Raw genomic sequence first — 25,951 nt, 5'->3', positions numbered from 1 at the left:
TGGTAGAGCTCGGTAGAACCGGTATTAAAGTATGAAAAAGAAATATAATAACCTTAGCTATCTTTCGATTTTAATGTAAAGACTTTATGACCGTACAGAAAACTCAAATTTTTTTATTCAGATATATTCGATAGAGAGAATTACTTTGAGAAATAGCGTTTTCAGAAATATCAACCAATTGTAAAACAATATTTTGCGTAAGTGCAAACTTCGAAATGTAAAATTAAAATTTACACAATTGGGAGAGAAAAGTCAATTTTTATAAAACTTACGTAAATTTAATTGAAAGAAAATCTCTTTCTTTTGTTTGCGTAGACAATTTTTGCAGATGGCAGTGCAAGTTTCTGCCTCGTCATATTATAATGCAAAATTAAATGCACATTTTTTTATGTAATTATACGTCTGATACTTTTTTAAAGATTTTCCATCTTTAGGAGCATACTTACATATTCTTATGACAATAAAGCTGATATTTCTGTAAGTTTGTAAAAATAAAATGAGTGCAAAATAAAAAGAATCCGACAAAAATCTCTAATTTAAAAAAAGAAACGTATGCAATAGAAAAGATTTTATCGTATATTGTCAAAATTTTGAATTAAAACTAGGACATATGGAACGCAGCTCTAGGTATTGAGTTGTCTTAGCTTTTATTCTCGAATATGGTTTTAGGTTATGGTTAGTTTGCGGGTTACGTCTTCTGCTAACAGATTAGTTGACAATTTTATAAAAGTTTATGAGTTTTTGTATAATTCATTAATGCACGACGAGCCGTAATATAACAGACATAATTTATGTACTGAATTTTCACATAATTTATATACCATAATTTATATATCAAGTTTTCACGAGAAACTCAAGCAATGGTAATTATGTGATTGCATAAATTTGTACGTTTGTAAGCCTATATGTGAAATGATTGGTAACTAAACATATTTGTTTATGTGTCAAGTTTTTCAAGAAAATCTTAATGCCGTGCGGGCTATGCGCGGTACCCGCGGTGAAACCAGCAAATCCGTCAGAAGACGGAACGTCGTACAGTAACGATCCGGGAGTCAAGAAACTAATTCGCCCATCCGAACTACCTATTTATACCTTTGAAGACGATTACGCTAAACAGATCCCACGGTAAAGCGCAAGTAATTCCAATTATAACTATTGTATGTCGCGGACAAGAGATTTAACTCACGATTAAGAAATCTTGTGATAAACTGTTAGAGAAGCAGAAAGCGTAATTGAGCATATTCCTTACCAAAAGCACATATTGGAATTGACCGTTCTATCAGTTATTTTATATAATGTTTATCGTTAATTTTTTACAGTACAGAATGTTCACCCTCAGTCCTGGAGCAGAACATATCTAAAATTCGCAAGTCGATTCAAGCAGTTGCGTCAGAATATCAACGTTACACTGGCGTCGTTTCGGATACCATCGACATTGGTTTTGAACACAGCAGATGTGAGTGTTAGCTAAGCATACATTTAAACGTGCTTTATAGAATTATATTGTCGTACGTTGGTAATTTAATTATCTTTTTTTTGCAGCTCTTTTAGATTATCTACGTGAGGAAAGTAACGTTATGCCACGAATGGGCGCTATCGCTATTGGTGGAATAGCTGGGTTAGTGCTTGGACTTAGAGGACGCAAATTCAAACGAATAGTATATTCTAGCGCGGGTGCTCTTTCTATAGCAGCTATCTGTTATCCGAAGAAGGCAGAAGAGGGACTCGACATGGCTAAACATTACGCGAACGTCGGCTATAATTTTATTTATGGCGGTAAGAAACATTAAATTATTTTTAGCAAATGGTTTTTTGTATAAATAATAAATGTGTACGTTAAAACTAGCTTTTAAAAAAGTGAAGACGGGACACGATATTGTCAATGATACATGGATATATATATCGGTGGTTTATTCTAAATAATTTCAGTCAAACCGGGTGACAATCGACAGCTGCAAATCACAATACCGGAAATGCCGAAAATGCCAACATCTTTTTCGGAATTTGCAGATTTAACGATTGTCACAGGTTCAGCAGTGGCTACCGCTGTTGGTAGCTTCGCACAGAATACATACGCATCTTTAAGCGGTAACAAGGAGGTAGGATGCAACGAAGAAATTTCTCTATTGCATCGTTCCTCCCTTATACCTGCATTGCTTAATGCAATTCCCTTTTGTTTTTGAAAATGCTTTAGGAAAAGATGTGCTATCAGAATCTCTTGCTTTTAAGTGTTGATTGTCCAAATTAATCTGTTAAAAAATCAAATAGAAAACAAATACATGCTACAAAAATAATTTATATGTTGCGACCGTATTGCCGATATATTACGAAATATTATCGCGAGTACCTTCTCTCTTTCTCACTCTTAAAAAATTGTTGTGCATTTAGTTTATGCAAACATCGATGGAGATAAAACGAAACATGTAACATTTCGTAACACTGAAGAAATCTCTGAACCGATCATTGAAACACCATCCGCGCCTTTGGCAGATAAAAATACAGAAGTACGCTCGCGAAAAAGTTGGTTTGAATGAAAGCAAATTTAGGTGCCTATGCTCGTTTTTTCCTATCATATTTCTGGCTGACAACTTTTGTCTTGCTTGCTTGTGTAATAATCTTACTTTATTCCGAACGTCAATTTTCAACGTTTATAGATATTATATTTATCTTTTGCTATTTATATGTGTTTCAGGAAAATCAATCGACAGCTAAATTAGACACTAAGCAAGATTAGGCGTTTGGCGATAATAATAGCGCAGTGTAGTAAAAATGTACAAAAAGTTCTATTAATAACATTTTGGAGAAAGAATCGTGTATTATTTGAATAATAAATCGTAAGTACGTCACAATACATGAAACAATTCTCAGAATTTCTTTTTGGATATTTTAATATACATAAAAATTTAAATTTGCAAAAATCGATGAAGTATCAGGAAAACGTAATCAGCTAGGAGGTTCTATTATTTAAAATTCCAAGAATTCTCCTAATTTCTAAGAATTGTGGTTCTTGGAATTCGGAATTTTGAATCGCGAAAATGAAGAATCTTGAAAATCGACAAAGTATCAGAACATGATCAAGAAGGAGGTTGCATTATTTGAAATTCCAAAAATTTCTTAAAACGCAATTCGGAACATTCGTAATAAATTCTATAAAATTTAAATTTAAATTTAGGATTACTAATTTAAATTTCGAGAATCTCATGAAAAGAAATGGAAGGATTGAAATATAATTAGGAACGAGGTAAAATAAATCATATAACTTCAAGTTATTTCAATTTTAAAAGTAAACTTGATTGTTTTTTTCTTTCAAATTACAATATATAATGTATGTACTACATATGTATATTACAATACGTTTTCAAACCGATTTATTCACCTACAGTCTACATTATTGGTTGTTAAAATACGAATCTCTCCAAGTAGAAATTGAAAATCGAGACGTATGTGCTTTCAGCGCGACATTACGATTCGACGCGCGGGGCGCGCAGCCGCGTCTCGTTTTATCGACTGGTTATTCCCGGCTCGTCACTCAACTGTACGGGATTTCGATTCTCACCCTGGCACAAGACCAAAACGGCACTCAAAACCTGCGCACTTGCAGCCTCGGCATGAGGATAGTCAATCTAATGTGCGCCCTTAGGAAACACAAACCGCTGCGTAGATCATGAAAGGGACGCGCGCGCGCGCGCGCACTTTTACCCCCTTACTATCTTGACCTGTTCCTCGCACGGGTCAACACGCGAACCACCGTTGGTGAGGTGCGATTATATCGTAAATTGCTCTTTCTCTCTCTTTCTCTCCGTTCTCCCTCTCTTTCTCTCTCTCCCTCTCTCCCTCTCCGTCTCTGTCTCTCTTTGTGTTAGTGTCGTTATCCGGGATGTGAAAGTCGATGTAGTGCGAGCCCGAAGCGTCCGCTTCTCTACCAAGTGTCGAGAGATATGAATTTGGAGTACGTTCGCTCAGATTTGTTCGGGAGGCTCCTCGATCGGTCTTGGATGCAAATATGATGCTCGTTCATCGTTATTTTCCAACGAGGGTGCTCCGTGTTGTGTGACGCACAGTGAAAGGGTTGCCGTCGCCGTCGCGACGCCCGCGTACATCCCCGACAGGCGGATGCTGCAAACTCGATGTACTCTCGTTGATCGTCGTCGTTCTCCGAGCAAAAAGATCGAAAATTTTTTTAAGAAATATCACATGAATTTACGGTGTTTATACGAATATGACGAGGGATGATGACGCGTCGATAAATCTCGTGCTAGGCAGTGCGTGAATTTCGCGCGATGAACAGAGCTTGGCGGATCGAGGTGTTTTACAATTCAGGTAAGTAGGTTTTCCAGCTAAATATAAAAAAGCAGTATCGATCCCGGATATTTTTTTTAATACGATATATATTATTATTAGATTTAAGAAAATATTTCTGTCAATAATATTTTTATTTTTTTAATAACTACAATTTACAAAATGGGGCATATCGGTCTTATTTATTTGTAGCGAAACGGTGCGAGAATTCGTGCGTGATTTGCTTTCGTTATTTAATCTCTTCGCGTTTCTATATATATATATATATATATATATATATATATATATTCGACATCGAGATTGACGTGTTGGGTGACAATATCCTTACCGATATCCTCTTCGCAATCACCCTCCCATCGCCGAGTATCCGCGCGGCGATAGGGAAGAGGGGGCGGGGGGAGAGGGTTGTGGGCTGTGAAATATAGGCCGTAGCGATAGATGTTGTCTCGCGTGCCAATCTCGGACGATACTGTTTTATATCTCAAGAACTCTATCTGTCCTTTGATATTCTCGTTGGAGAAAAAAAAATCTACTGGAAATTGGAAGTACCCATGTGTGAAAAAATGGTCCGTCAGGTCTGCCGCGGACAAACATTTTATATCGTAATTAGATAATTGGTCGCTGGGATCGATGTCGTGGAAACTTTGCTCACGCGAGAAAAATTGCGCAAGAGTATATTAAGATATCTCGAGGCCTTTCTGCAATATCGTGTGTGTTCGACAAACGCGGTATCGCGCTATAAATTTCATATATCATTAATCTGACAAAAAAATCTAACGCTAGATCTAGCGTAAAATAAAATACTTGAGAGTTTTAATTTTAAAATCTTCGATTCTTTTCGAAGCTGGATTTTTTACCGATCTTCAAGCGTGATCGAATAAAATTTAATTACTTGTAAAACTCTTTCCGTCATAAAACTTAATTCAATCTTATTACATCGCGATTATACGATCTTTAATTATTCAGATTTATTCTATTCGTTCTATTTATCGCAACGTCCTTAACGCGTTAACGTTGTACAAAAAAATCTTTGTGTTTTTCACGTAGAGTGGATATGGTAACTATGAACTCCGAAAAATCGGCTTGGCGCCGAAAACCAACGGAGAAAAGTAGCAGCAGTAGCAGCAGCAAGAAGGCGCCCGAGCATGTTGAAGATGTGGATAAAGGAAATGAGGACGATCGTGCGAACGATTCCCCGGATTTGTCCCCCAATACCCCCACGCACAACGTCACTGCCTCTTGCGCCGAAGACACCCCTAATTACCTTGTCTACAAAAAGGTATTATCGCGAATAAAAACGAAGGGTTTAATATTAGAATTATATACCCTGTTCGACTTCAGTGTAATAATTTAAATTAATTTCAACTGCATGTTTTACTTTTAATTTATTTTTCAAATCAAACGACATTGCTTTCGTTATTTTACATAAAATAATATTACTATGTTACTTTTTAGATGGAGTCGATTGTGGAAAAGATGTTGGACGAATTCACCGGTGTGCCCGTAAAAACAGTTAAGACCTTCATGACGAAGACGCCGTCTGTTTTTACAGGTAAAGGCGGAGATACTTGTGTTTTAACGTCATAAACGCGATTTTTTATTGTCAATTTAAAGTTAAGCTTAAAAAGAAATGTACGGAAAATGGAATTTTCTTATGCAAGTCTCTCTGAGGTCATAAATTTAGGCCGAGTATTATTAACGACCTTAAACGAAGATTTAACGAAGAAAATAATTATATATAATTTATATATAATATTCCAGGTGCAGATCTTATAGCATGGATGATGAAGAGCATGGATATCGATGATCAAGGTAGAACATCTATTTTCTTAATTTATGTTAATTCTTAGATCCTATCCGCGATTAATATGAATCTGAAACGTGTAATATATTGATATGTTAATTCAGAGGCTCTTCACGTGGCTCATCTTATGGCATCCCATGGTTATTTTTTTCCTATCGACGACCACTGCCTTACCGTAAAGAACGACAACACGTTCTACAGGTTTCAAACACCGTATTTTTGGCCATCGAATTGTTGGGAACCTGAGAACACTGATTACGGTAAATATTAATAATATAATCTCGGATAATATTAATAAAAATATATTAATATTATCATTAGTGTAATTTAATTTGTCACTTGTATCGTAGATGCAAATGATTTAATTAGCAATATATTTAATAATTATAAAAATTTTTCTTGTTTGCCAATCTTGCTAAAAAGTAATTGATCCAGAAGAAACGTAGTATTACTTATTATCAATTTTAGCGATTTATATCAAACTTTGTATATACGTGTCATATTTTCGTAACTGTATCATGATATATGTACCCGTTGGTGCGTTACTACGTTAAATGTTACAGCTGTCTATTTATGCAAAAGAACGATGCAGAATAAAACGCGATTGGAATTGGCGGATTACGAGGCGGAGAATCTGGCTCGATTGCAAAAGATGTTTTCGCGAAAATGGGAATTTATTTTTATGCAGGCAGAAGCGCAAAGTAAAGTTGACAAGAAAAGAGATAAATTAGAAAGAAAAGTCTTGGATAGCCAAGAAAGAGCCTTCTGGGATGTACATCGGCCAATGGTAAATTCTTATTACGTTAGAATAATAGATAAAAATAAAGAACATTTACATATATGTTTCTCATTGATAAAATATTAGGACAAGAATTTTCGTATTATAAATAGGGAAAAGTGAGAGGAAGATTTTTATCAGAGAAATATCGGTTGTCAATTAAATTACATTTCAGCCCGGATGCGTAAACACGACGGAGCTAGATATTAAGAAAGCTTGTCGTAGTAATAAATCTGTCGTACAACCAAGTAAGCATTTGCAACTGGGCGTCGCTGGTGGCAAAATATCGCCGTCTGCAGAAACGAGTGCGACCACATCGATAGAATTTTTGCAGAAGGAGATCGAAACTCTGAAAGACAGACTGCACAAGCCCGTCATCAAGGTCTCGAAAGTAGCTGAAGCGTATGTCAATAGAGTTATCTGTTTTAGCCAAATAAATTGAGGGATATTATATATTTGGGAACATTATTGTATTAACATTTGTTAAAGTCAATCGAGATTTAACTTGGTTAAATATTTCCATGTATAAAATATAGCGAAAGAGTAAAATGTGTGTCCGTTTCAGATTTTGTTCCATATGTTGTTCGAGATGATATAATAGTACAATTTATTTAAGCTTCGATAAATATGTATATTATATGCGTTTATAGGCTAATCGATATTTGTGATATTTTTAGTTTGATTGGGTACTTTGAACAATACATGGAGTACGATCCCTTTTTCACCCTACCCGAGCTCACAAATCCATGGATATCCGACAGCCCGGAAATGTGGGAGCAGGAGAAATTAGCGTAAGTATCGTTATTATAAAGAGAAAAAAATTCTCGCATTAGTTGTGGTAAATTCCATCCAGACGTTATGTGTGTTACCTATATGTTTTTCCACGCATATTTATATTTACGGATATGTAGGAAAGAAATACCTATGAGAAGAGTAAAGAGGTGGGCGTTTAGTCTTCAAGAACTCTTACAAGATCCCGTTGGTAGAGAACAATTTATACGCTTTTTAGATAAGGAATTTAGCGGCGAAAATCTCAAGTACGTATAACAACTCTCGCGTAAGTTTTTCTTTTTCTTCAGCTATAAACGTTACTATTTCATACTCGTATTTACACTTTTATACACTATCTATCTACACACGTAATACGATGTTGAATTTACATCAGGGAGACGAGATCATTTATGATATGTGCAGATTTTGGGAAACCGTTCAGGAATTGAAAACTTTACCGCAGAAAGACGTCCAGATGAAAGTCGAAGAGATATGGCGTGAATTTTTGGACACGGATGCCAGTTGCCCCATCAATGTCGATTCTCGGTCTTACGAAGTTACCAAAAAAAGTCTCGAAAACCCAGACCGATGGTGCTTCGACGTTGCTGCGGTATAAATTTAAATTATTTATTATTTGATTAGATATATTATATAGAATGGAAGAATAAAACAATAAAACCAATTAAAAAATAAAAATTTAGAAAAGTTATTAAACTTTATTTATTTTTTTTATTAAAGAGATAAGAGTATAACTACTTGAAACAGATCGTTCAAAAGGAGTATTAAACAAGATTAACGATCCATTTCTTGTGAATTGATTTATATTATTATACAAAGTCAAATATATGATGTCTAAACAATATATTTTATATTTTAACTTTCTCTATATCGTTATTTTCCAGGCGCATGTATATCATCTGATGAAAAGTGACAGCTACTCGAGATATTTACGCTCGGAAATGTACAAGGACTTTCTCAATGGATCAAAAAAAAAGGTAATTCCTCTTCGTGAGATCGTTGCGATAATTTGAAATGTGTCATTATTATTTAAATCATATGATGATTAACAAGAGCTACTGTTCTTAACATTTCAGACTTCCGTAAAAGGCATTCGTTCTATCGTTTCCTTCACAGGACGAAGAGACACAGCAACTTCGTAACCTGCCACTTTCTAGCACTTATAATCTTACATCTCTACTTGCTACTCCACTTTTTCTTTTGTTTCCGTCAAAAACTGCACAAAACTGACAAGAGGAATTTGAATTTTAAGAGATATTTTTTATTTGACTTTTTCTTACATTACTGACACATCTGTAAGTAATTGAATATTTTATATCGGTTATTATATACAACACCTAAGATTGCTTAAAATTTTATCGAGGAATCGTACGCTTTTCAAATCTATTATAATATATAAAAGATCGATTACAAATCAATTATTGCATTCGTCCAATATTTCGTATCTATTATTTATGACATTTATCTCTAATTATCATAAATTTTTAATTGTAACTTTTTCATCATTTTTATTTAAAGTATAATTATCTAAATATTTAATATCAAAAATCTAAAAATTTGGAAAAAGATAACGCGCTATCAAACTTTTGCTAACAAAAATTAATTTCAAAAATTTTAAAAATTTAGCCGCAAAAATATATTAGAGATCTTATTTTTATTATACATATATCCACGTAGGTATACACTTATTTTGTTAGGATTTAATACTGCGGCATACTTTTTGGATAATCTAATAAGTAGAAATAAATGCGTGTAAATAACGCGTTTTCTTAATCCGCGAAATGCATTAGATATATCAAATTAATTGTAATAGCGGAATTGAACTGATGAGGAATTAGGGGAATGTTAGAATATAATACAAACTGTATGACATAAATTAATTGTACAAGCGATACAGTCGAGAATTATGTATCTTCAACAAATGAAAGCAAGAGAATTGAGCAAAACACACGCACAGATATATATGTACAGAAATATATTTTGCATATAGTAAATAATCTCAACATTGCCCAAATTTTAAAGATTACGAAAAATGTCATTCAACATATCCTTCTTTTTCGTTATATTATTCGCATACACAAAACTTGTGTCAGAAAACTCGTAAAAACCTAAAGCTACAATAAAATCGGATAAAAAAAGGTATTTATTATTTACTAATTCAAAATATTTCTTTATCTTCTATTTCCCTGTGTGTATTACGGCACACCGACATCTTCTATATTCTCTATGAAAATAATAAAAGAGTCTTCTGAAATTACTTTCAATTTCCTTATTTTCTCAGTTTAGATAAAAAACATTAATAGGAGAGAGAGAGAGAGAGAGAGAGAGAGAGAGAGAGAGAGAGAGAGAGAGAGAGAGAGAGAGAGAGAGAGAGAGAGAGAGAGAGAGAGAGAGAGAGAAGAAAAAGAGAAACGTTGAGTCAAAAACATGGAATATTCAGAACTGTTAAACTTATCTCTAATGGTTACGTTATATGGTCCTCATGATCTAACTACTTATAGTTATATTATATCATTATGTATTTCCCACTATTCAACATTTAGCATAATCGAATATTCATTTCCGTTACATGATTTAATAACTAAATGTCTCTGACTGAATGTGATTCAAACTACTAAAAACTTTCCTGATTACTTTGGCACAAAGTCGTCTAACGGAACTCCTGTAATACGTACATGTTTGTTCTTATATCTATACGTCATCTTCTATAATAACGTTTTAAGTATTTTTATTAGATAACATAAGTTTATAGATATTTCTCAATGATATTATTTTGTTACTGGCAGTAAAAATTATTTTTAACAATTAAACTTACGTTAATAGGCTACGGAATCAAGCAGCTTGATAATAGCTTGATGTGTGCACGTTCCAGAAAAGCTCGTAAAAACAAGAAGATAAATGCTGTAAAAATATTAATATCGTATTGATGGAAAAATATTTTCTACAAAATATTCATTTTTCAGGATGGTATAAAATTTATTACTAATATACATAATATATATCTATTCTGTCAACGAATATTTGCGAATAGATATTCCTTTCATCTTAAACAACAATTTATCGATCGACATTTCGGTAAAGTACAAAACAGTTCTGTCCTTAATGACAGCTATTCAGTTTATACAAGCCTTCGTTACATGACGATTTATGTAGCAATCTTATGTAACAATAATGGCACGAATCGTGAAAAATACTAAATACCTGCTGCGCAGATATAACTATGATATATGCACGGTCGTGCTGGATATGTGGATACAAAGCTCGATATATATATATATATATATATATATATATATATATATATTTCAGATCTAATATTAAATAAATTTTACGAGCTTTCCCAGATTTTCTTTCTAGGACACAAATATCGTAAGAAACACAAGTGTCAAATTTGCCTAGAAATATACAACAACGACTCAAGTGTTCGTTGTTTCATGTTTAAAAGTGTCTAAGAATGTTGTTGAATCCCCAACAATTTAATTGTCGCGATTGTAATACGTAAAGTCTTTTGCAGAACGCTCATTTAAATCGATTCGTTGATTGTCTGCGCGAATCCTATATCGCTTCTATATCCTTTTTATTATTCCTGTTGATGAGCGGCACCACCGCCCAGAGCGCGGTGCCCAAAATCAGGATGATTCCGAAGGCCAAGAAGATCGGCTTGTACGACAGCACGTTCTCGTAGATGACCCCGCAAACGGGCGGTCCGACGAGCTGCAACACGCCGTTAACGAACAACGAGATCCCATAGGACGAGCTGAGCTTCTCCGGTCCCAGCATATCCGCGAGGATGACCGTCGTGATGCCGATGTACATGCCCGATGACAGGCCGAAGAGGGCGCAGAAGAACGATAGCATGGTGTAGCTGGTCGCCATCGGTAACAGAGCCAGGGCGATTCCGCTGGTGCCGAGTCCGCCCACGAAGTAATAATACTTGGGCATAAAATCGATGTCAGATAAGGACGCGCCGCTGATCCTCCCGACCAGATCCAACGCCGAAACTATGGACAGCAGGAGGGCCGACGAGTTTTTGTCGAAACCCTCAGCGATCGCGTAGGACGGCAGGAGAATCATAAAGTTCGTGTTGCTGATGGCCGACGTCGAGTTGGAGATGAGAATCACCAGGTAAATGGGATCCCTCAGCACGCTCAGGTCGAAGAAGGGCATCTTCTCGAGCTTGCTATCGCGTTTCTTCGGTGTCTTTGCCGAGCTCCGTCTCGGTTCCTCGACGCACACCCTGCTATCTTCCTTTCGGTTTTCCTCGACTTTCGAGGAGTCCAATTGCAGCCCACCATTCTTCTCGGCAACAGCACTGTCTCGCTGCGATAAATTCTGCGTATCGCCATTCGGACGATCGCCATCTTCCTCGGCAAGACGCGGAGTCGTCGTGTGAAACTCATTCAGAGTATTCTCTTGCGGAATTTCTTCCTGTATATGCGAATCCTCGTCCTTAACAGCGTTGTACCGTAATCCTACGATCGTATCATTCTCCTTGTAATCCAATTTCCTCTTAGGCCCACCGGATGCCTTCTCCGTGGTTGACTCTAGCACCACGTTGTGCAAAAGATTCGAGAATTTGCGTATTGGTTCGTCGTTGAATTTTGCGTCCTCTCCAATTTTTTCAATCGATTCCCATTTCCCGCCGACAGGCTCTTCGAGGGTCGGCGCGTTGTGTAAAAGATCCGAAAACTTGCGTATTGGTTCGTCGTCGAATTTTGCGTCCTCTCTTATTTTTTCAGTTGTCTCCCATTTTCCACCGATAGGCTCGTCGAGAGTCAGCGCTTCGTTATCGACTCCCTCGTCCAGGGGCACAATTTTCATGTGCTGCTCGACCGGATGATATAGGAGGGCGCAGACCAGCGTGTTCAGCGTGATCGCGCCCATGATGAGGACAGCTCCTCTGGAATGTGACAATAAAACCTGATTTAAGTAAGGTATGCATCCAGCTTTGTTTTTAAGGGGCGAGAAGGAAATGGTTTTCGGATAAAACTTCAACTTGGACCTGGGCTTGTTGTATTTCAGTTACTATTGTTATTTGTTTTTAGACTAAATTTTATCAAAGTTTTATATTTATTTGTTCAACGATATTAACCAGGAAAGTATTGTAATTGCGATTTTTCGAACCAATTAGTAATTTTAAATCTGTTTTATATCGTTGACGTAAATATATCTACAGTACAGTATGTGGATTGATTTTCTCTCTACTGAACGCATAAAAAACTGGAGGAATTAGAATTTCCGAATTGACGAGGCTTCATTGTTCGACGTCTGCGGGACCTTTCTTGGAACGAAGATTTCGACGTAAGTTTGCGAAAGGTTTTGTGCCGTGTGGCTTCCCAAGCCGCTTCGGAGTGCGCTTCTACTTTCCGATCCCTCGAAAGCAGTTGGGACTACTGTATAAAGTCTTTTGCGGAAGCGCTCTCGGTAGAATAGATATCTTGTTCTCGAAACAGGAGCCGAAAGGAACATCTGAATAATTCACATTCAGTTTTTCTAATAATTGCTCCTCCATGTTCTCTTAAGTAGACGCATTATCAGAGAAAAAAGAAGTGTGTCAAATCAACACTGATATACTGGTATATGTATATGCAAGAATATATAATCTTGAAATGAGATTATATTGCATTAAGCGAAGAAAACTTGCTTGAAAATAAAGTCATTTATATATAGTTAAACGAAGTTTTATATAGTTTAATCAAGAAAAAAATATTGAAATAAAAAGATGAAATTCTCTTATAAGAGAAAGATTATATATTCTTGCGTATATACAAGTATATACAGGTATATCAGTGTTAATTAAACACTCTTTTTTTCTGTGTATATGACTTTTTTAGTAAATTACCTATATCCAAAGCAGTCCAAGAGATATTGCAGTAACGGTGGTAGCACTATAGTGCCGATCGCGCTACCAGAAATGCATAGACCGTTCGCTACCCCTCGTAGTCTCTCGAAGTATTGTGTAACGATGTAAACCGTCGGTGGAAATGACAATCCAGCGCCGATCCCGACCATAAGACCATAACTACGTATAAAAAAAAAACTATTATTTATAAATATTAAAAGTATAAAAATTTTTTGGAAATGCCAGAAAATACTAATTTTTTATTCTTTATATACACATGCAAGAATTATAACGTCAAAATGTTATCAAAAAAGTTATTTTGACGTAAAATGACGACAAATAACGTCAGCTTGCTACCTGGGATGTTTCGTGTAGCATTTTAATGTATTACGTGTATACGTAAATCAAAGACTTGAATAATATACGTAAATCAAGGAGACCTTTCGTCTTAAATGCTTCAACAACCGGCTTTATTACACAACATTTCGGCACCGTTTCGTCATAGTAGTTATTAAAATCAGAGTTGTTAACAACTGTGTTTGCCTATTCACTTGCGACGCTTCTCGAACGTCAATCGATAAAGAAACTGTACCTGACGTAAAGATAAGTAACTGAATTAGCGAAGTAGCTCAGCATCATCCCGCTGGCTGCAAAAGTGCCGCCGATGAGAGTCACCGTTTTATACGAGTACTTGGTCGACAGGATACTAGATAAAGGACCTGCAAAATATTTCATATTATATTTTTAGGATATATGCATCGCATTTTTTATTTACTTTGCAAATATATCAATGTGTATTGAAAGCGAGATTTCGTTCGTAAAGTGATAAAGCAAAGTATCCTGTATATTAGAAACGGAATTTATTATAATATCATTAGTTTAATTAACATCTAAATCTATGAATATATCACAAATAAAACGCGAGATGTGTTCTCGGAAAATTCAGGCGATTTTCAAATTTAAAATTGAAGTAGAATATTATTTTGTAGAATATTGCTTACCTAACGAGCTGTACAGAAAGTAGCATAACGCCGGCATCCAGGAGGCCGCCGTGGAGGAGGCTTTGAAAACATGCAGAAACTCGACGAAGAGCACGCCGAAGGACTTGACGGTGCCAGGGATGAGAAAGTTGACGACGAGGGCGGAGAACAGGACCACCCAGCCCCATCCCCCGTCCGGCGGGATCATCTTCGTCCTCCGCGCCTTCCTCCTCGTCGACATGGTTTTTCCTATCGCGGCGCGAGTCCCGTGCGATTCTCGACTGCAAAACCGTTCGAAAGGGAGACGTCGTTACGCGTGGATTATAATAGACACTTTCTGCCTTCCGTCGCCGCGCGAAGGTAAAGAGAAAGATTATTATCGCGCGGCGCGCTGTTAAAGGACAGATCAGCCTGGAGCGCCGTCCTTGGCGCGATTACGCTCTGTTATAACAGCGCGATAAAGGAATCGGCAGCGTTCGATGAAATCATCGACGTTTGCGCGAAACCGCGGATTATAGATCCTATTGTATTCCGCGGCGTCGCAAAACTTTCGCGTCCTCGAAGATCTACGCGTATATATCTCTATCTAGCTTCCCAGACAACACGCGTGTCTGAAAGACGTCTTTAAGACGTTACCAAAAATTAAAATCTTCAAGACGTCTCTTAGACATCTTTAAGACGTTATATAATGTTGTCTTTCCTCCTACAGTTCGTCATAAGATTACCATAAAATCTGAAATTCGCCGCGTTGTTTTGCGCGGTGCGAACCAGCGGCGGAGAGAATGACGCGTTTCCTTTTTTTATAATTGTCCGCTTATTGGCCGCACACGCTTTCCCAGAAAGATTTTCTTTTCACACTTGGCCGCGCGCGACGGCTTCGCGCGTTCACCTGCGCGCACGCATGGAATATATACGATTTTCATTGGAACACGCGTTCATTGGAACCGTCACGTGTAATACGTGTCCCGGTTACCATTCACGATCGCGCACGCGAACGCCCGGGGAAAAATTCCCGCGCCTGTGTGTACCAACGCGCGCGACAAGCTCGGAATAATTAATCCTTTCATTTGCTCCTAAACGTAAAGGGAATATATGGTTGAAAAAAAAAGAGACTGAAGAAAAGCCATTTTAATCGCGTGGAAGAGAACAGAAAATACGCGTTGATCTATATACACATATCGGAAACCCACGTATCTACATGCAGGAAGATTATTAGGATGAAAGTCGCTGAACAAGACTCTCGTGACTCTCCGATGCTGTCGTGTCCTTCTATTTCGGTAGAAAGCACGCGTCAGGTATCGCGAGATCTTGGAATTAAGCTGCGGTTTGAAGGACATATGTTAAAAGATATCGGTCAAAAATCGTAACGAGTTTTAGGCTCGACGAAGGACGATGGAGTAAAGTAACCTTTGACCGAGGCGATGGAATCTTTCTTACGAATTGTTTTCTTATATTTTTTGATGGGCTGAATCATTATCAAACTTTTAATTATATTTCAAGCTGACGAGAAAATAGCAAAAATTGCGTGCAAAGTAGCAAATTGGTAAAAATCGTAACAAAACTCAAGAATATGTAACATTTTCTTACCCTTATGTTCTCCTCCAACTATCTCTCACCCCACCTCCTTTATTCTAATTTGACACATCACCCATTCTAACATAAAAGAGAAAAAAAACCAGCCCACTCTATCACCCAACCTAACTCAACCCTGGTGGAAAAAGGTCTTAGAATTCTTCGAATTTTTTCACCAGAATTTAAATGCGATTTTCGCTATTTTGCTATCAGATCAGCTTGAAATAAACGTTTGATAATGATTCAGCACATGAAAAAATATAAGAAAACATGCATAAGAAAGGTTTCATCGGTCAAAATCTGGTTACTTTCCCCATCGTCCTATTTGTTTTATCTTTCGAGCCTTACTCCCAAAGTAATTTAAGATATGATACTTTTATCGCTCGTACCTAAAAATGTAAATCCATGCTCCCCAATGATGTTAAACATAATGGCTGATTCTCATTGCTTTCCTTTTATTGTTTTCAATCGAGGAATAAAAGTTGCAATGATTTTGCGACCGTTTAACACACTTCGATGCTTTCGATATTAAATCAATCGCGTATGTTTGGCTAAAAGTCTTGAGCATTCGAAACTATCTTTAATCAGGTGTTGAGATATTAATTATCCATAATTAAAAAAGCAAAGGGGCTATATTTTTATTATTGCCAATTTTATTATAAACTTCTTCCTCGGAAAATTTTGAACAAACGGAACTATCTTCGATATCACGTGTCGTGATATTAATTCGTTCGGAGTTAAAGAGTTGCAAAAGAGTTAAATTCTCATCGTCTCCTTTGCATTATGAATTATTAGGCGGATCTAACTGTCATCCTTCTGGGAAGCGTTAGTTACGGTGTTTAACGTGTCGGTACGAAGGCGAACATATAATAAACGGTAAAAATAAAATACTTAGTGTACTCACGCTACACGTACGTACGCGTGTGTCTCGTCGTCTCGATCCGCGTCTTTGTGGTATTAATTAGCATATATCTCGGCGAGCGCGTTACGTTCTATCGTCCAACGTCGCATTCGAGTTCCTGACAAATATACTCTGCGTGTTACGCGGCTATCGCGTGGCGGGCAACCATTAATTTGAAAAATTACGACTATTATCTGGCTTTTAGATTCGAACTTTTCATCGCGTTTCTCTGCCCTTTAATTTAGCTGAGAATCAGCCGGAAGCTTAGTGGAAGTTTGACAATTTAATCGATATGACTAACCGGAATCCGGCGAAAAGGACAATGTAATAATAGATATCCCAGTTAGCCAAATCTGAAAAGAGCATATTTTTTCAAGCGTCCGTAAGAAGTTTCCTTGACAAAGTAACGACAAATCTGATGCAAAATCCGCTAATTAAATTGATATTTACAAAACGACAGAAATGTAATGTTACTTACTCATAAAATGACAGGCAAAACCGCAAATTGATCCGACAGCAAACAGACGGCAAAAACCGAGCAAGAACATGCATGGTGCAATACGACGGTAAATTGGCAGCAAATACTGAAACTTTCCATTACGTAGCTTATTCGGTATACTTAAGGTAATACTTAAAGGTATTTAAAGGTATTTAAAATGACGCATCAAAATTATCGAGTTATGTAACGGCAACAAACGGTTTGCTCGATATTCATACTACCAACTTGCTGTTGCATTATTGTGCCGCGCGCATATTCTTGCTCGATTTTTACCGTCCGTTTGCTGTTAGATCAAGCTTTTGCAAGCAATTATTGCTCTTATTCTATGAACAGTAAGTTTTGCAAGCCTAACAAGAACACAGATGTGGCATCGGTTTTAACGCAAAATTCTAATCTTTGCCGGCGTATTGTTATCATTTTACGTAAAGGGTATATAACGTAGACTTTGTGGTAAACATATTTGCCGGGCGTTTAACGATGATCTAATAAATGTCTGTCTGCAGCGTAATGCAAAAATAAAGATGCAGTCTCATAAGTTTTGATGGACATAAATCCAATTTACGATTCACGAAACATTTTCAATCACTCAAACGTTTTGAATGAAAATATTATTTCTTCCACAAGCGTCCCTTTCAAGTTTTAATAAAAAGAAAAACAAACGCTTTTTCTCCATCACGAAACGTCGCGCAGCTTCTATAACTTTGTAACTCGTTCTTTAAAACGTTATTAATTAAAAATGCACAGGTAAGGCATTGAAAGTATAAATTAATTCTTCGGTTCTCTGATTCTCTCAAGGCAATGCGAATCTCGCTGATTGACGTCTCGAGGATCATCCGCGTTTGCGTATTTGCGTCTTCTTCGTTTCGAGGCGAGCGACGCTCGCGTGCCAGTGGTAGTAAACCGCGCAACGGTGAGAAAAGTCCCGCGTGTATATAATCGGCCACGCGGCTGCACACCGCGCTACAAGTAGGCACATCGCTCGCGAGGAAGTATACCAACGCCTGGGTACTATGAATGATTCCCATTTACTATACGGATGCGTAAAACGCTCGAACGCGCTGCTCGCGAACGGCGCCGTTCATCAGTCGGTGCGAGACGCGTGGTACGATCGACTTCGCGAGATCTCACGTTAATAACGTTTCAAAAAATGCCGCTCACGTGTTACACAGTGACGAGCTATAAAAAGTTTCGTAATACGCGTGTAATCTCCGGATTTTTAACCAAAGAGAGAGAGAGAGAGAGAGAGAAAAATCTTTACGAGAAAGATCATATTTTCATTAAAATGTTTAATAATATTTAAAAACTTTCGGATTCGGAGTCATATATATATATATATATATATATATATATATATATGCAGTATCCTTTATGTTAAAATCGCATGCTACAGTGATTCACGTTTTACGTAATTCCATTTCAATCAAATCGCTTCCGAATGATAAATATGTATATTTCTGCGTAAAACTTTTGCCAGACTTTTCTCCTCTTCGGCTTCTTTCTCGCCGAGTTAAAATTCTCCAGATTTTTGGCAGCGTTTTCGTAAATAACGACAGTGGGGGAAGAAACCGTCTGATCAAACGATATAAGAGAGGTCGGAAATCTTCAAAGGAACGCGCTCCATATTTGCGTAAGACAAACGTGGAAGGAGGACACTTCGAATATTTTTTAAATAAACAAACATATAGACAAAACAAAAATGTGGATATTGGCCTTCCTCTCTGGATCTAACGGATCAATGTGTTTATAGTAATCGAAGATGAACAATTGCGTAATTCTGACGGAATTATACCGAACATTTTCCAGAACGTATGTTGCCAAGTGAATAAATAACCGGTTCTATTAATACATTCTTAAGGCCGAAAGTTTGAATGTGAATGTAATATGCGCTAAAGGTTAATGTCGCTATTGAAGCCGAAAACCTAACGGTCGAAGAATCTCATGGTTTTCCAGTCGATAGATGTATCAGTTCTATGCTTATCGAGCCAATTATGGTACCTTCTCACTCTTGCTGTTTGATGTAGAAAAGAGGAGATTGAACGCTAAATATAGAAAACATGTAATTATTTTCTCGATCGCTACGTCTGGCGAAATTCTTCATACATTCTCAAAATTGTTATATTTTAATTAAATATTGATCAAATATATTAGCAACCTTGTATGGTTTGCTCAAATTTGAAGCTAAAATCCTATATAATGACTTCAATTATGGAGGCTGTTTAAAATGTTATCAAATATGTTGTCACTCTGCGTCACTAAACGTTAAATTATATACTTAATAAGCATCAATAATAATCTCGTAATCGATGAAACCCATCTCGCAAACGTTTGAGTGATTGGAAATGTTTCGTAAATAAAAAATAATGTAGAATAATAAATAATACTATAGAGATTGGTTTGCATAAGGAAATTATTTTGTAAAATAATATTTTTTTTAATACATAAAACAGAAGAAAAATATTTTTTAATAAAATGCTATAAAGTTATTAATATAATTAGCAAAGAGATCACATAGGATATATTACATTCACATATATTTTAGCAAGGTTTGTGCAGTAAGATTAATTATTGTACAATATATACAATTCTGATGCATTATGTACGCTCGATTCATTGGATGACTAAATTTCTAAGAAAAAGTTACATGTTTACTTTATGAATCGTTACAAGGAAGATATCATTTAAATGAATCGGCTGTCTATTTAATAAACACAGCGACTATTAGCTGTGGCAAAGCAACGCAAGAAATTCTCAAGATACTTCATATCGTATAACTCAACATTCATTCAGGAAAAAGCCAGCAATGGTGCCGCGCCGCACCGCGGCGGAGAACTGTGTCTCATTAAATAATTTTATGTTCAAATTTTATTCGATTTATTTGATATCGAGTTTCACGGGTCGTGCGACCAAACGTCGAGTCGCGCCGCGTGTTTTTTTACGCCTATATTATACTTATTAATTTAAGGCGTTCTGTCGCCATAGTCATTAACGTTAAAATCAGTTAACGTTTAAACGTCTTGAAGCATTACGGTGAATTAATATCCGTAAACAGAATCCGAAAGGAGAAAAACACGTTCCCCATTACGAAGGTATAACGGGTGGGTAACGTTAATATACGCGCACGCACACGCGTGAGGAGACGCCGAAGCGTTAACCGGTAATCATCCCTTATTGTGTGAAGGATTAATCACACGTTCCGTGTTTTCTCCCGCGATACGTGCGCTTCGTTATTGGCAAATAAGATTTCCCGACCGTTTGCGTTTTTTTTTCTTTTTTTTTTCTTTTTGAAAGCTAAATGCCAGAGAACCTAGTTGAATCACAAATACATTCTGTACATGTGTATCACCATGGTTAAAACGACATGTGTGGAATCGCGATTCTAAGTGACGCGTGTTATTGGTTTTGGCAAAGTTGTTGCTTTTTGTAAAAGATGTGCACTACAGTCTTTGCTAGCGTGTTAAATCAAGCTGTTAATTATAATTATGACATCAAGCCGATTTTATTGAGTTCACTCTCGCTCTTGTTCTCTCTCACATTTCTCTTCCATTCTTCATAATTGTCGCAATCTTGTGATTAAAGTCTACTTTGTTTTATAAAAAGCAAAATAAAGTTTTCTTTATTTCTTATTTTAATTGAATTTTTTTCTTTTTGTCTCTTTTTTTATTTCGATTAAATAAAATATTTCACATTGCGGATAACAGCGAGACTTCTACACCTGTAAACTATATAGGCCTGTTCGTTTTTGCTGCACTTATAAATTAATGCGATGAGTTAAAATGAAACAAATATATTTTCTTTCATTCTAACTTATTGCCGTACTAATTCAGAAGTATAATAGAGCAAAAAATTACAGGCTTTATCGTATTATGTAAAATATGCAGCAATTTCGTCTATTAGTTGGAAAAATTTGTGTATTTTTCCACGCACGCAGTTGATGGAAATACAATGACACGCCGACGACAAACGATATCGTGCATAAAATATAACAGATGCATTTGCGAACAACGACATATGTTTCCGTCTAATTCTAAATCAAGCATATATAAGATCGCATGACGCGAAACACGCGATACACAAGGTTACCTCTCTAATAGAATTGGCCAACAAATCTAATATATCGTTCTTGAATAAAACTCGAACATTTCTTTCTGCAGTTCGAACCTGAGTCTACCAAGAAGTTTTATCATTTCGTAAATTGATTTTGAAATGCTCGCAATGTCCTGTTGCAATGTTTATATTGCGATAAGCTTTGTATAACATTATAATGTATACTTAACTCAAAATATACTTAAATTGTATGCTTGAATCGATTTAAATAAAACCCCTAATGATCAGTACATCTGATTATTAATGCACAAGTCAGTATCTGCATTTAAAAATATAAGAAAAACATGTTTTTAAACTAAATAACACATAATTAATCGCAAATATATAATGTAAATCATTTGCATGACAATGAGAAGGTTTAAGAACAGCAACATAATAACAACGTCTCTAATTTTTAGATTCTTAAATTTTGACTAATAACTAAAAAAAATTTCAAATTGATCTTAGATTCTGTGCGAGTTATAAATTAGGAATCTAAGGCCTAGTTTTTTTACACCGATCACTTGATATACGCGTATTAAATAGTAAATAACTAGTAAATTGGTTTGATTATTGGCTGATCAGCTCAAATATACTATTTGATACGCGTATCAAGATCGGTGTAAACTAGGCCTACATCAGCGAAAGAAGTTCGATTAAGGGTTCATCAGATTCAATATGTATCAGCGACTTAAAGGTACGAGAATATGGAGTTATCCAGGATTATAAAAGACGAGTCGAGTCAAAATTAAAGTCATAGATTTATTATCGAGCATTATTAGCCCAACCAATTCATCCGAAAGCAATTATAATAATCGCGCACTGACCTGGTAGACATTTCCTCTGGTTTCGACATCTCTTCTTCTCACCGCTAGCGGTGGTGGAGGAAGGATGGAGGTGGCGGTGGCGCAGTCACCCGCGGAGAACTATTCTCTCTCTCTCTCTCTTTCGCTCTCTTCACACACACACACCACACATACACACACACTCTCTCTTTTACTCTGGTAGGAGGGCAACGGGAAGCAGGATGCTCATCGGACGTTTGCTATCATCCTGTGTCTTGGACTAGACTGCACACCGGCACCGTAGAACCCGTTCCACTCCCTCTTCTTTTTTCCTCAGCTCTCCTCGAACCGGCGCAGGAACGCCCGAAGGTTGCCCTCAACTTTTATCGTACCAAAACGGTCACCATGCCGCGCCATTATAAGACCGGTGTGCACCACCGATGTGCACGTTATACGGTGTGCACGTAAGGACTGTTTTCTGCGAGTTAGCTGGCAGGCTGGCAGGCAGGCTGGCTGGCTGGCTGGCTGGCTGGCTAGCTGACCGGCTGGCTGGGCGACTGGTCGGCGATACCGACTTTACTGGTGAGCCACCACACGGAGGTGCTCTCGGTACACCGCGGCGAGACTACAAGGTGGAGACAGGTCGAGTAGCGTGATCCAGCGCACGATCACCGAGAGGGTGGGAGATTTCTTCCACCGCGTACACAACCACCGCTTGCTCCGGCTCCCACTATCGCGGGCTCCCGGCGCGCCGCGACTCCCAAAAATGACTTAGGCACCGCAAACATCTCGCGCAGTACGTCACGAAATGCCAAGAATACACTCGCCGAGACGTAGATCTTCAAGGATTTTCAAGGACGCCACGTGGTCCACGAAGATAAATCGATGAACTTCGACGGTCTTTCAACTAAAATCCTATCCCTGTTGCGATGAGGAACAGAAAGAAATAATTGTACATAATAATCCTCGTAAATATAAAGCTCGTTATACAATTGTTATATTAATTTATGTTAGTTGACAAGATAATTGACGGACATTGCGCAAGAGAACAAGAATTTAAAGATTTTGATGTCGCGAAAGTTCATTACATTTGTCTCCTTTAAATCTAAGCAATATTAACGGTATTTTATCAAAATGTATATACCGAGCACGAATATAAAATTTTGCCGCTCTCGTTCCTCCTCCGAAAACGAATCCCCATTCTTCCTTTTGGACAACGACCTTTTTCCTCCGCTCCTGTGCATGCTCCTTGGTGCCTCTCCTCCTGCTTTCCTCCTTGCTCGGCGAGTCTGGCTCTCGGGATCGTCATTCTGCAGGTTCGCATCATTAGTTTTTATTTTGCGACGGTACCGTGTGCTATTTTTATCCCGCGGTACTCCTCCTCCTTTCTTCCTCTTCTTCATCATCATTATCGCCTTCTTCTTCTTCGTCCTTCTTCACCCGTCCTCGAAGACTACCTGCCTGCGCGCACGTATTATTATTATACGGAACTTCAGTCCAAGGAACCCAGAGCGGGACAGAGCGGGGGTCCATTCCCCGAGATTCCCCGATCGAAAGGTTCAAAGAACTTAATTCGGCGCCGCGGCGTCGTTAGTTTTACGCCCGCCACTTATAGATACCGATCTGAATGTAACTCACTATTTTTCGAGATGTCTCAGTATCCACCGGGATCAGTCTCTGTTCTTAATTTACATTAGAAAGCAAACGAAAGAATTATTACCATTAATTAAATAATAATAATAATAATAATATATAATAATAATATTATAAAATTATTATTAATAAAGAGAGCCATTTGGGCCGAATAAAAAATCTTTATTATTAATTAATTACTGACGAGGTAAAAGTTCTGATTTGGTTTGAAAAAAACCGAATATTCCGATCGCGGTATTACTTACATAAAAAAAAAAAATTAAAAAATAAAACAGGAGAATAGTGTTGTTTCTCCTCCCGTTGGAACGAGCGAGGAACCGAGAGATAAAACTGAACAGTGAACGTTTATAATTTCAACAGCCAGCGTTTCCCCGATCCTCTCTCGGTGACGATCGAATCCAATCGAATCGACACCGCGCTGAGGGGTATTCTCGCGCGCGCGCGCTTCACTCGCTTTGCCGTTTTTTTTTCTTCTTTCGCGATAGCGCGGCATACCTTTCACTACCTTCGCAGCCTTCCACGATTATTAGCATAATGTTTTCCGTCGTACTTGCGTTGCTTTTCGCGAGTACAGATCGTACGGATCTCGACATATGACGCGGCGTCGCCGCGACCCAACGTGCTCGCGCGCCTAGGCAAAAGCGCTAACTCGAGAACTGGTTTTACCTCGCGGAATACTCGAGTCGGGGCGGACAAAGGCGGCGGCATTGATTGCCGACGATTATACGGTAAAAGTTCGCGCTGCTTTTCTCCCTTTTATTTTTTCTCCTCTTTTTTTTTTCGAGAAAAAAAGGAAACAATTTATATCTCGAACGCGTCGTATCTCCGCGACGTGACATCGGCCGCTCGTCTGAACGAACAACATCGCTATATATTTGCAATTTCGTCACTTCCTGTGTACGGAAAAGTATATAGTCTTTAAATGAATACGGCTAGGCTAAACTTGGGATGTCGAAACGGCGATCCCCTAAAACGGACGATTATATTTTCCATCTCTCTGGCGCGCGTTAATGGATTCCACAGAAAAATATACCGTTATGGCGACCTTGCTACTAATGGTCGTCGCTTAAATAAGGGAATTATCGTATCCGCCGTATCTTGAAATAATGGAAAAAAAAAAAAGAAGCGTGTGTAGCAATAATAGTTTCCTATATCCTATAATTTCTTATGATCCGTTTAAAGTCCAAGGGAATCCGCAAAGCAATCCGGTGTATATAATAACATATATGAGACGGATAATACTTATAAGTTCTCGCGACGCGAAATACTGTACAAAGATGAAACATCTGGACTTAATCGAAAGTGAAATTAAAATGCTAAGATTCCAATGGAAAATTTCGACGGAATAATTACAAAAGATTCAAATATTACACTAAAAAAATTTTCTTTATTTTAGTAAATATAGAGTTACAGGACTACTCTCTCTCACACAGTTAATTGTGTGCAAACTAATAATTACTAAAATGCAGAAAATTTTTTATCAGTGTAATTTCATAATTATTATTCTAATTATTGCAATATAATTTGCTGTATACTGCGGTACGGTATGATAAAAAAAATTGCGATATTCATATAGTTGCCATGCATTTAGCACCCAGCGCGACTGGAAGTAATCGCGCGGCGTCAATAATAGCGCGGTCTGGTCAAGAATAGCACCGGTGGGAATCCCGTCTGACCACCTTGCCCCCCGCCACGATCGGTCAACGTCTAAATTAGGGTGAATGTGCCGTTGTAGATGCGTTATTCGGTTATCGATTGACCATATCGTGGTACCGCTGTTAATTGTTGTCACACTTTATTACGCGACTCACGTAATAACGTTAAACGTCGTAAGCAAAACGAGATTTTACTCCGAATACTGAAAAAAAAAATTACATTACTTGCTACACAATTTATACTTAGAAATGTGGAAAATTCTTAAAATACTGCAACTAAGGGCTAATCATATTCTTTTATATACTTAATC

At 37.3% G+C, this 25,951-nt stretch overlaps 3 protein-coding genes and 1 long non-coding RNA gene across 7 annotated transcripts; 2 read left to right on the top strand and 2 right to left on the bottom strand.

Annotated features, from left to right (window-relative positions):
• Positions 1-650: 650 nt before the first annotated feature.
• Mic26-27 (MICOS complex subunit 26/27) lies at positions 651-2,851 on the top strand. Its single transcript, XM_077423096.1, has 6 exons — positions 651-863; positions 950-1,125; positions 1,320-1,456; positions 1,543-1,776; positions 1,930-2,099; positions 2,693-2,851. Exons 1-6 carry the CDS (start codon positions 861-863, stop codon positions 2,732-2,734), a joined length of 762 nt encoding a protein of 253 aa, XP_077279222.1. The 5' UTR covers positions 651-860; the 3' UTR covers positions 2,735-2,851.
• A 968-nt stretch (positions 2,852-3,819) lies between these two features.
• On the bottom strand, positions 3,820-5,339 carry LOC143906891 (uncharacterized). Its single transcript, XR_013259683.1, has 2 exons — positions 4,628-5,339; positions 3,820-4,153 (listed from the first exon to the last, which is right to left on the bottom strand). It is a non-coding gene; the product is annotated as an uncharacterized LOC143906891 (long non-coding RNA).
• Rsg7 (regulator of G-protein signaling 7) lies at positions 4,147-8,897 on the top strand. 2 transcript variants are annotated; one of them, XM_077422957.1, is made up of 12 exons: positions 4,147-4,320; positions 5,347-5,578; positions 5,755-5,851; positions 6,061-6,111; positions 6,208-6,363; positions 6,667-6,890; positions 7,057-7,283; positions 7,559-7,672; positions 7,793-7,918; positions 8,076-8,262; positions 8,555-8,647; positions 8,747-8,897. In XM_077422957.1, the coding sequence occupies exons 2-12, from the start codon at positions 5,354-5,356 to the stop codon at positions 8,810-8,812; spliced, it is 1,566 nt and encodes a 521-aa protein (XP_077279083.1). In that variant the 5' UTR covers positions 4,147-4,320; positions 5,347-5,353; the 3' UTR covers positions 8,813-8,897. The 2 variants fall into 2 exon arrangements, with proteins under 2 accessions (XP_077279083.1, XP_077279088.1); XM_077422962.1 differs by lacking the exons at positions 8,555-8,647; positions 8,747-8,897 and having other exon boundaries at positions 8,047-8,233.
• Positions 8,898-9,977: 1,080 nt separating this feature from the next.
• On the bottom strand, positions 9,978-24,022 carry LOC143906677 (monocarboxylate transporter 12). Of its 3 annotated transcripts, XM_077422925.1 has the most exons (6): positions 23,477-24,022; positions 22,375-23,253; positions 14,514-14,773; positions 14,105-14,231; positions 13,513-13,692; positions 9,978-12,570 (listed from the first exon to the last, which is right to left on the bottom strand). In XM_077422925.1, the coding sequence occupies exons 2-6, from the start codon at positions 22,401-22,403 to the stop codon at positions 11,226-11,228; spliced, it is 1,941 nt and encodes a 646-aa protein (XP_077279051.1). In that variant the 5' UTR covers positions 22,404-23,253; positions 23,477-24,022; the 3' UTR covers positions 9,978-11,225. The 3 variants fall into 3 exon arrangements, with proteins under 3 accessions (XP_077279051.1, XP_077279046.1, XP_077279058.1); XM_077422920.1 differs by lacking the exons at positions 22,375-23,253; positions 23,477-24,022 and adding an exon at positions 17,444-17,585; XM_077422932.1 differs by lacking the exons at positions 22,375-23,253; positions 23,477-24,022 and adding an exon at positions 16,969-17,291.
• Between the last annotated feature and the right edge of the window lie 1,929 nt (positions 24,023-25,951).

The sequence above is a fragment of the Temnothorax americanus genome, unplaced genomic scaffold, assembly GCF_048541705.1.
Source record: "Temnothorax americanus isolate GAGA-0224 unplaced genomic scaffold, ASM4854170v1 Scaffold11, whole genome shotgun sequence".
Classification (NCBI taxonomy): Eukaryota; Metazoa; Arthropoda; class Insecta; order Hymenoptera; family Formicidae; genus Temnothorax; species Temnothorax americanus.
Note: the sequence above shows the minus strand (reverse complement) of the source record. Positions and strands in the feature narration are given on the sequence as shown.

Coding starts and splice junctions, on each gene's coding strand:
- Mic26-27 (XM_077423096.1), top strand. Junction 1,126..1,319: donor TACGCTAAACAGATCCCACG/GTAAAGCGCAAG, acceptor AATTTTTTACAG/TACAGAATGTTCACCCTCAG. Junction 2,100..2,692: donor CTTTAAGCGGTAACAAGGAG/GTAGGATGCAAC, acceptor TATGTGTTTCAG/GAAAATCAATCGACAGCTAA.
- Rsg7 (XM_077422957.1), top strand. CDS start 5,354: ATGGTAACTATGAACTCCGAAAAATCGGCTTGGCGCCGAAAACCAACG. Junction 7,284..7,558: donor GTCTCGAAAGTAGCTGAAGC/GTATGTCAATAG, acceptor TGATATTTTTAG/TTTGATTGGGTACTTTGAAC. Junction 8,263..8,554: donor GGTGCTTCGACGTTGCTGCG/GTATAAATTTAA, acceptor GTTATTTTCCAG/GCGCATGTATATCATCTGAT.
- LOC143906677 (XM_077422920.1), bottom strand. CDS start 17,517: ATGCATGTTCTTGCTCGGTTTTTGCCGTCTGTTTGCTGTCGGATCAAT. Junction 14,232..14,513: donor CTTTCTGTACAGCTCGTTAG/GTAAGCAATATT, acceptor AATATTTTGCAG/GTCCTTTATCTAGTATCCTG. Junction 13,693..14,104: donor GTTACTTATCTTTACGTCAG/GTACAGTTTCTT, acceptor TTTTATACGTAG/TTATGGTCTTATGGTCGGGA.